General features: G+C 62.1%; 1 protein-coding gene across 1 annotated transcript; it reads right to left on the bottom strand.

Moving 5' to 3' along the window:
- Positions 1–312: 312 nt before the first annotated feature.
- On the bottom strand, positions 313–9,756 carry CABP7 (calcium binding protein 7). Its single transcript, XM_071445709.1, has 5 exons — positions 8,908–9,756; positions 3,871–4,014; positions 2,421–2,533; positions 1,362–1,515; positions 313–1,231 (listed from the first exon to the last, which is right to left on the bottom strand). Exons 1-5 carry the CDS (start codon positions 9,014–9,016, stop codon positions 1,104–1,106), a joined length of 648 nt encoding a protein of 215 aa, XP_071301810.1. The 5' UTR covers positions 9,017–9,756; the 3' UTR covers positions 313–1,103.
- Between the last annotated feature and the right edge of the window lie 223 nt (positions 9,757–9,979).

Raw genomic sequence — 9,979 nt, 5'->3', positions numbered from 1 at the left:
AAAGGGGAGTGAAACATTCATCAAACCAAACATAAAATATCAGGGCATGAGACATGGAGAGGGGGATAAAAGCTCTGGGATCCATGGGAAGAGGCAGGAGTGGGGTGGGGGATGTGGGAGCTGCTGGGAAAGAGCCAGGTCCCACTGCCCCAAAGTTTAGGGATGCTCCAGCCCCCAGAGTCTGGGGGTCACAGCCCCCCAAACCAGTGCCCACCTCCCGTGCCAGGAGGACTCAGCAGCACCCACGGGTGCTCCCAGGGCCCCACCCCATCACCCTCCACCCCAGCATCTCCAGGAGCCCCCACAGCCCAGAGCGCTTCAGAAATCCCAGTTTTATTTCAGATCGGAAACAACCAACCAGGAAGAACAAAAAAAACCAAAAACAAAAACAGAAACAAAAAACCAAAAACAAAACCACCACCCCAAAAACCCCAAAAACTCCAAAGAATGAGAAACGGCCCCAAATCCAACCAGTCCGTGCCCAGGTGGGTGCTACATACAGGCTGGGGGTTCCAGGGCGTGCGGGGCTCCCCGGCCTCGGGGTCGCTCCAGCTCTTCCCAAGGGGGGTCGGCTCAAAGTGCATCAAGCAGGAGGTCAGGAATGTCCCCGCACCGGGCAGCTGGGGAAACCGAGGCACGGCACGGGGACAGGGAGGGGCTCTGGGGGGGTGGAATCCAGCCCTTGGCAGCCAAGTCCATGCAAACGCTCCCGGCTCTAGGAACCATCTCAGGCGCGTGTATTGCTTAGGGGATGATTTGGTTTATCCTAAATATGAGCTCTAACGCTAGATCGGAGAATCCGACGGGATCCGCCGCGGGAGGGGGCTCACGGGGCTCCATGCACGTCACATGCACTCACGGGTCGGATTTTGTCTGGCGAGGGGGGGTCGGTGTCGGTACCAAAGTCTCCGTGCTCTGCCCACAGCAGCGACGGCGGCGCCCGGCACGGCGGGGCCCCGGCGCGGCTCTGTCCCCTCGGCTGTCCCCCGCCCGGGGGGGTCACGTCTCTGGGCCACAGATGGATGTACATAGAGATATTTATAGATATTTATAGGTGTCTCCTCCTCGCTGTCGCTGCGGGTCCCGGCGGCGGGGCTGCCCCGTTACTTCATCCCGCTGCGCAGCACCTGGTTGGCGGCGATGAGCATCACGCTGATGATGAAGGCGATGGCGAAGGCGCAGATGAGGCTCTTCCGCACGCAGGTCTGGCGGATCTGCTGGCTGGAGCAGGCTGGGGGTGGGACAAACAGCGCGTTACCCCCATCCCAAATACACTCTCCTGGTACTAAGGGTAAGCAGCGCTATCCCCGTGGTTTGGCATCCCCGTGGGGGGTTTGGCATTCCCGGAGCCCGGCACTCACTCTCCACGTCGACGGGGCACTCCTCGGCCGTGCCCATGTGGCTCTCCTCCTCTGTCATGATGATGTTCTCGATGTCTTTCATGGACAGGTGCTCACAGAAGGTGTCGTACAGCAGCCGCTTCAGCTCGTCCACCGTCAGCTTCTGCATGTCACACTGCGGGGACCGGGGGACTCGGGGTGACCCCATGGCCGGCAGCACAGGGGGCTCCGGGGTCCCCCAGAGCCTCTGGGTGTGGTGGTTTGGGGGGGTCACCCTGGAATTGTCTGGGAAAGGCCCTGCTGACACCCAGCAGAGCGGGGACACACAGAGGGTGCTGGCACCAAATGTGGCCTGTTCGTGACAGGGGCACAGGGGGTGCTCCCTGACACTGATCCTGAACCTCATCCTGCTCCTGACCCTGACCCCAGTCCTGACCTTGACCTCAATCCTGACCCTGAACCTGTTCCTGACCCCAGTCCTGACCCTGGCCCCACCATTAAACCTGAGTCCTAACCCTGAGTCCAACCTGAACCCTGATCCTAAACCTAGCCTTAACCCCAACCCTTAAACTATTGCTGACCTTGACCCTGACCCCAAGGATTACACTAACCCTGAACTGGAGCCTGAGCTTGACCCTAACTCTAATCTTAAACCTAATCCTGACTCTTAAACCAACCCTAACCTCATCCTTGACCCAGAGCCTGACTTTCAGCCTCAGCCCAACCCCAATTCCAGCCTTGACCTTCATCCTATCCCTGATCCCAACCCCAACCTTGGCCCTGACCCTGAGCCTTCCCTGGTGCAGGTTCTGAGGTGATGCCCCAGGAGGGGATGGGGGTGTCCCTGCCTTCCCAAGGGGACCAGGGGTGTCCCTGCCTTCCCAAGGGGACTGGGGGTGTCCCTGCCTTCCCTTGGGACTAGGGGGTGTCCCTACCATCCCGTGGGGGACAGGGGTGTCCCTGTGTTCCCAAGGGGACTGGGGGTGTCCCTGTGTTCCCAAGGGGACCGGGGGTGTCCCTGTGTTCCCAAGGGGACCAGGGGTGTCCCTACCATCCCGTGGGGGACAGGGGTGTCCCTACCTTCCAGAAGACGGTGTCGAAGTCGGTGCCGTGGAACTTCTCTGGGATGCCCGAGGTGGAGAGCTTGGGCCCCAGCAATGTCACAAACTCCTCAAAGTCCACCTGCCCATCACCTGTGGGACACAGGGCTGGCTGTCACCCCCTGCCTTGCCATGGGGCACATGGGACACTCCCCCTCCCAGAAAGGACCCCATGGGCCCCTCCCCAAAACCAGTTGGGGACCTCAAGATTGGCTGGGAACCTCCAGCAAATTTAGGGAACTTTCAACTTTGGCCAGGATGCCCAGCATTGGATGGGGCTCCCAGTGCCAGCCAGGACCCCAGGGCCCACTGGGGACACCCTAATACCATCTAGTCCCCCCAAAATGTGATCTGGGACCCCAGTGCTGGCTAGGGAAACCAAACATCAGCCAGGACATGAACATGACCTGGACCTCAGTTCCAGTTCCCCAGCTGGGACCTCAATGCCATCTGGAGGCCTCCCAGGGCTAACTGTGGACCACAAATATTGGCTGAAGACCCCCAAAACCAACCAGGGACTCCAACACTGGGTGGGGACCTCCAACAAAGTTTGGTGTCCCCAGCACCAGCTGGGATGGCAACACTGGCTGGGGTCCCCAGTGCTGGCTGGGACTCTCACTGCTGGTAGAGCAACATCTGGGGACCCCCAATGCCATTTGAGCCCCTTCCAATGGGACCTGGGGACACCCAGTGTCACCTGGAGCCCCCAGTACTGGCTGGGGAAGCCCAGCACTGTCCAGGACCCTGAACAACAGTTGGAGCCTGAATTCCAGCAGGGACCCCAGTTCCAGCAGGGACCCGGTGGTGGCTGTGACCCTGGGGGTGGCTGTGACTCTGGAGGTGCCTGGTGGCCATTCTGGCCGTGTCCCCTGGCAGGGGGGGACGCTGGCATGGGGCTGTCAGGGCAGCACTAACGATGAGTAATGAGGGGAGCGGCGCCTTGGCAGCGCTGCCGGAAAGGCTTTTAAATGGGGGAAAAAGGAAAAGCAATAAATTAAGGAGCTCCTTCAGGTCCTTATGGGCGAGGGAGGGGTGGGGACAGGGTCACGGTGGCAGCGAGTGCTGGAGGGTGATGGGTGCTGGGTGCTGAGGACACGACCCAGGGTGCAGGATCCACCCCTGGGTGTGGGATCCAGCCTCGGCAGCGCGGTCCCAGCAGGTCTGGCATCCCACAAACATCCAGGATCCTTAAATCATCCCAAACAAAGCTGCAGTGGCAATGATGATGATGATGATGATGATGATGATGATGATGATGATGATGATGATGATGGATGAGGGGGAGGCTCCAGCGGGAGGCAGAGCCTGGCTCAGTCTCATCCCACATCCCGTGTCTGTCCAGCACGAGGGGTGGAAATACGGGAGCATTGTGTGTGTCACCCAGCTGGGGGTCCTGTCCCCGTCCCCACCCCGGGTTGGGGGGCTCCTACCGTCCATGTCGAGGCGCTGGATGATGACCTCCAGCTCCACCTCGTTGGGCATGTACCCCAGGGAGCGCATGGCCGTGCCCAGCTCCTGCTTGGAGATGAACCCATTGCCATCGCGGTCGAACACCTTGAAGGCTTCCCGGATCTCTGTGGGGGCAGCAGGAGTGAGTCTGGCTGAGCTTCCCGCTCCAGCCCCCACAGAACCCCTGTGGGGGTCCCGCCTGCCCCCCCAGCCTCCCCAGCAGGGTCCCACCTGCCCAACAGACCCCAAATATTTGCCCCAATTCCAGTCACCCCGAGCACCCACCCTGCCCCTTAAGCTACTGCTGCAGCCAAAACTGCGGCGTTCTGCCCTAAAACCGCGGCGTTCTGCCCTAAAGCCGCATCCCTGGCTGTGCCTGAGCCTGGGGTGCCACCAGGTGGGCACTGCCACAGGGGCATCCCCACGGGGCCGCAGCATCCAGCCGGGAGCATCCCTGAGGATCCACGGGGGCTGGGGACTGTCCCCATCCCGGGGTCTCGGGGTGGGATTGTGCCCCATCCCATGGTCCTAGGGGTGGGTCTGTGCCCCCATCCTGGGGTCCAGGAGTGGGTGCTGGAGCTGTGCCACGCTTCACCCAAAAAAATCCCAAATCTTGGTGAAATTGCTGCAGTGTTCAGCCCTGTCTGGTGCAGAGGAGATGGAACCGGGAGCTTTGGGGGTTTCTGGCTCAAAAGGAACCCCTGGGATGTGGGGGAAGATCCCTGCAGGGTGGCAGGGAGATGCTGCAGGGAAACTGAGGCATGGCCTGAAGTCCCTTGACTCCACCCCACCTCCTGCTGCACTCAGGACTCTACTCCTTTTTGGGGCAGTTTCTGGCTTTTTGATGCCACCTGATGTGCGAAGCTGGAACCAGGCTGATGGGAAAGGACCAGGGAATTTGTGTGGGGGACCCTGGGAAGCCAGGCCAGGATGTTGGTGCCTCTTCCTTCTCCATGTGGCTGCCAGGGGGACTCGTGCTGGAGAATCCAAGTGGGAGAAATGGGCTGTGAACTTTGGGGTTGGGGAAAAAACCCATATTGGGTGACAGTACTGAACCCAAGTGCTTGGGAACATCCCTGCCTGGATGGTGTCACATCAGTGATGTCTTCAAGGTGTTTTGGGGGAGTTTTGTGGGATTTTGGCCTGTCAGTCTGAGCTTCTCCATGGCCAGTGTCCCTGCCTGGGCAGGGAGATCCTCCAGCTTCTCCCTGTACTCCTGGGGGGCCTCACTACACTCCAGGACCCCCAAAATTCATCCTTGAAGGATGCTCATCCCAAAGAGCTCCAAGGTGTCTCCTCATCAGGTGGCTCAGGGAGTTGGGGGACAGGCAAGGACAGGCCCTGGCAGTGGCCAGAGTGGGGTCCTGGCTCCCCACTGAGCAGCCCCTGCTCTGAGTCTGCTCAGCCCCAGTGTGAAGCCATATCAGGATGTCACCGGTGTCCCCATGCCAGGGGGACAGGAGGAGATGGCAGCTCGTGGGGGTCTGGCACCTTGTGGGGTCCCCCTGGGGCTCCCAGCAGTGCCATCGGTCCCCACTGCTGAGGGAGGGGGGGACACCACAGCGGGGACTGGGTGAGCTGGGACAACAGCCCAGGGACACGGGGAGTGGCACAGGGACACCAGGGAGGGGTGTGAGCACACACAGACACACGGACAGACTCACGGACAGACACATGGGGAGACACACAGATAGACATGCACACACAGACACATAGCAACACACATAGACACACTGACAGACACACTGACAGACACATGGACACACACACACACAGACACATGGACACACACACACACAGACACACAGACACAGCTGCAGGACTCGCACACACCTCACTGCAGTGAGGCTGGGACACCCCTGGCAGTGACACCGGACCTGTGCACACACACACACACACACAGACACACACAGAGACACACACACACAGACACACACACACAGAGACACACACACACACACACAGACACAGAGACACATACACACACAGAGACACACACGCATACACGTGAACACGCACACAGACACACAGACAGACACACACACACACTCACACACACACAGAGACACAGACACAGACACAGACACAGACACACGCACACACACACACACACACACACACACACACACACACTCCTTATGGTGATGCTGTACTGGTGTCACACACCAACACCTTGCAGGGAAGTGCCCAGGTGTGCAAAAACACACACACACAGACAGACACACACACACATATACAAACATACACAAACACACACAAAGACACACAGACACGCACAAGTACACACACACACACGAACACGCGCAAACACACATGCACACAAACACACACATAAATACACACAAACACACACATAAATACACACACAAACACACAAACACACACCCCTTGCACGGACACTGTGCGTGCACACACAGGGACACAGCCAGAACATGTCACAGTGATGCTGTACCTGTGTGCACACACATTGCAGTGACACGTGTGAGTGTGCACACACAGCCCAGCACCTTGGAGCAATGTGCTCGTGCACACACACACAGGTGCACTCACAGCCCCCATGCACAGACGGGCATGTGCATGGATACAGCACACCCCAACAGCTGGCAGTGATGCTGTACCTGTGTGTGCACACCCCAACAGCTGGCAGTGATGCTGTACCTGTGCATGCACACCCCAACAGCTGGCAGTGATGCTGTACCTGTGTGTGCACACCCCAACAGCTGGCAGTGATGCTGTACCTGTGCATGCACACCCCAACACCTGGCAGTGATGCTGTACCTGTGCATGCACACCCCAACAGCTGGCAGTGATGCTGTACCTTTGTGTGCACACCCCAACACCTGGCAGTGATGCTGTACCTGTGTGTGCACACCCCAACAGCTGGCAGTGATGCTGTACCTGTGTGTGCACACCCCAACAGCTGGCAGTGATGCTGTACCTGTGCATGTGCACAAACACACAAACACCTTGCACTGAGGTACTGGTGCATGTACACACACACTTTCCTTGCAGTGATGCTGCACTTGTGCACACACAGACATGCACAACCACAATGCAGTGGTGCTGCCCCTGCGTGTGCACCCCAACACCCGGCACAGCTGTGCTTGTGCATGTACACACACAGAGACACACACACAGCCCCCCTGCAGTGACATCCCTGTGCCTGCACACCCACACCCCCCTGCAGTGGTGCTGCTGCACTTGTGTGTGCACACGCATGGACCTGCACAGCCACGCCACAGCAATGCTGCACTTGTGCACACAGACACACCAACACCGTGCACACCTGCACTCGTGTGTGCACACAGACACACCAACACCATGAACACCTGCACTTGTGTGTGCACACAGACAGACACACCAACACCATGCACAGCTGCACTTGTGTGTGTGCACACAGACACACCAACACCATGCACAGCTGCACTCGTGTGTGCACACAGACACACCAACACCATGCACAGCTGCACTCATGTGTGCACACAGACACACCAACACCATGCACAGCTGCACTTGTGTGTGTGTGTGCACAGAAACAGCCCCATTGCAGCAAGGCTGTGCTGGTGTTTGCACACACACACACACACACACACACACACACACACACTCTCCCCAGCAGGTTGCAGTGATGCTGTGCTCGTGCACAGGCACACAAACCCCTCTGCAGCAGGGCTGTGCATACCAGCCCGTCCTGCTGTGCCGCTGTGCACACTCACACAAACACCTCCTGCAGCCAGGCTGTGCATGGGCACACACACGTGCTGCAGTGACACAAACACAGGCCCAGCCACAGAGACTGACACAGCCACACACACGGTGACGCTGGCACAGCCACACACGCAGTGACACTGGCACAGCCACTCACACAGTGGCACTGGCACACACACAGTGGCACTGGCACACACACGGTGGCACTGGCACACACACGGAGCCACCCTGCAGCGAGGCCGTGCATGTGCATCCAGACGTGTGAGCACACCCCAGCACGCTGTGCAGGCAGGGGGTTGTGCCATGCCTGTGCACACACACAGAGCCCCTGCAGTGAGGCTGTGACAGGCACGTCAGCGCACACGCACACCCTGCAGAGCTGCACACACACACACACACACATGCACACACACACACAGACACACACACAGAGCCCTTGCACGCTGGTGTGAGCGCCTGCTCGGGGCTCCCAAATGGATTCTGGAGTTCTTCTCACCCCCAGCTCTGTGGCTCCCTGCCTCAGTTTCCCCACGGGGATGCCAAGGGCTCCAGGTTTGGTGCTGGACCAAGGGTGCTCTCCCCAGGCAGAGTGGGGACATGGTGGGGTCACCCCCCCGTGCCTCAGTTTCCCCCCTGGTGCCGGGTCTGGGTCCGGGGGTGCTGCACCCCTTTCCCCCGGGTTCCCCAGGGACACCCCAAAGCCGGGCACCGCCAGTGCCCGTCCCGCCACCCCGGCAAACTTTTGGGGTGGAAAAAGCCATTGTGGCGGCAGCGAGCTGAGCTCGGCCCCTCTCATCGCACGGGTGGGCAGAGCCCCGCCGGCCGCTCCTCCCGGCCGGAGTCCGGTGACACCGGGACTGCGTGGAGCTGCCGTGACCCGGGGGGTGGCACGGGTGACAGCCACCCCTCGGGTCCCCGCGCCACCAGCCACTGTCATATTATGACAGCGGGGAGGGGGTGACCCCGTCGCGCCGCGGAGGGGAAAGCGGCCCCCCGCCACTGCCGCCGGTCCCTGCTGTGTCATATTGCCACAACCGGGGGCCCGGGACCCCCGCACGCCTCCCCGCTTCAGCTTTCCTCCTTCCCCTCCTCCTTCTCCTCCTCCTCCTCCTTCTCCATCCATCCGCATCCCGCTCGCCCTCAGCCTCCCCACGGCGCCGGGGGAACGCGCACCCCGACTCCCGCACAGCCGCATCCCGCGGGATGGACTTCCCGGACCCCCAAACCTCCTCACCCCGCAATCCCACGGGATGTCCCCGTCACCCCCCCCGATCCCCAGGCAGCCCCCGCAGCCCCCCGAGCCCGCTCACCCTCCAGCTCATCCTCGGGGATCTCCACGGGGCGCTGCTCGGCGAGGATGTTGGGGACGGTGTAGATCCCCCGGTACATCAACGCCGCCGTCACCGGGTGGAAAGGCATCTTCGGGGCTCCCCAAAACCCAAAGTTTAAACCCAAATCTCGTCGGGTAGAGGGGGGGCTCCCCCCAGTCGGTACCGCCGGACGCTAAACACAAGTTGCCGGTACCCGGCGCCCCCCGCCCGGTACCCACCGGCCAGGGGGGGCCGGGGCGGGCGCTCCCCGTCCTCCGGGGCCGGCGGCGGGACGGGGCTGGCGGCCGAGCCCCTCACGGTGGAGTCAGGGCGCGGGGGGGCTCCGCTGGGGGCGGCCCGCTTCCCCCGCGCACATGCCCTCCCGAAGTGGAAACGGGAGGTGAAAGCATCCAAGCCCCGGTTAAATCCCGGTGCAAGCGGCGGCGGCGGGGGGGACGGCGCTGGCCATGCCGCTCGGGGCCCCCCCTCCGCCCGGAGCCCCCCCCCACCTCCTCCCGGGGCCCCCTTTCCGCCGGCCCCGGGCCGCTCACAGCCCCCGGGGAGCCGCTGCCACCGGGCCACGCTCCCCGGTGGGGCCCGGCATGGCGGGGCCGAGGCTGAAGGCGGCCTCTTCGTCTTCCTCCTCCCTCCTCCTCCTCCTGTTCTTCCTCCCCGCCAAGTGTCCCGGGCAGGCCGGGGCTCGCTGCCGCCGCGGTTCAGCCCCCGCCGCGCACCCGCCGCCCCCCCCCCGCCGCCGGCAGCCGGAGCATCCTCGGCCCCGGCCCCGGGAAGCGGCGGCGGAATCCGGGGAGCGGCGGCGCCGGGCGGGTTTTGAACGGTCCCGCCCGGGAAATGGGGCTGGGGGCGGGGGGGAGGTGGGGCCTCCCCCGGGGGGGGCGGCGGGGGGGGCAGTGCGGCAGCGCGGGGGGAGCGTCCCGGGCCGCAGCGAGGGGCAGTGGGAGATGCTGGGGGGTGCTGGGGGGGCTGGGGGTCGGCAGGCAGGGCTGGGGGTCCCCGTGGCACCCCCTGTCCCGGCGGGTGCCGCCCCGGGGTCCCCACACGCAGCACGCCA

Source organism: Agelaius tricolor, unplaced genomic scaffold (assembly GCF_023055355.1).
Source record: "Agelaius tricolor isolate 1412-34295 unplaced genomic scaffold, bAgeTri1.0.p SCAF_20, whole genome shotgun sequence".
Taxonomy (NCBI): Eukaryota; Metazoa; Chordata; class Aves; order Passeriformes; family Icteridae; genus Agelaius; species Agelaius tricolor.
The sequence above is the reverse complement of the archived record's forward strand: the minus strand, read 5'-3'. Positions and strand labels throughout refer to the sequence as shown.

Coding starts and splice junctions, on each gene's coding strand:
- CABP7 (XM_071445709.1), bottom strand. CDS start 9,016: ATGCCTTTCCACCCGGTGACGGCGGCGTTGATGTACCGGGGGATCTAC. Junction 4,015..8,907: donor CCCCGAGGATGAGCTGGAGG/GTGAGCGGGCTC, acceptor CTGCCCCCACAG/AGATCCGGGAAGCCTTCAAG. Junction 1,516..2,420: donor TCGACACCGTCTTCTGGAAG/GTAGGGACACCC, acceptor CGGTCCCCGCAG/TGTGACATGCAGAAGCTGAC.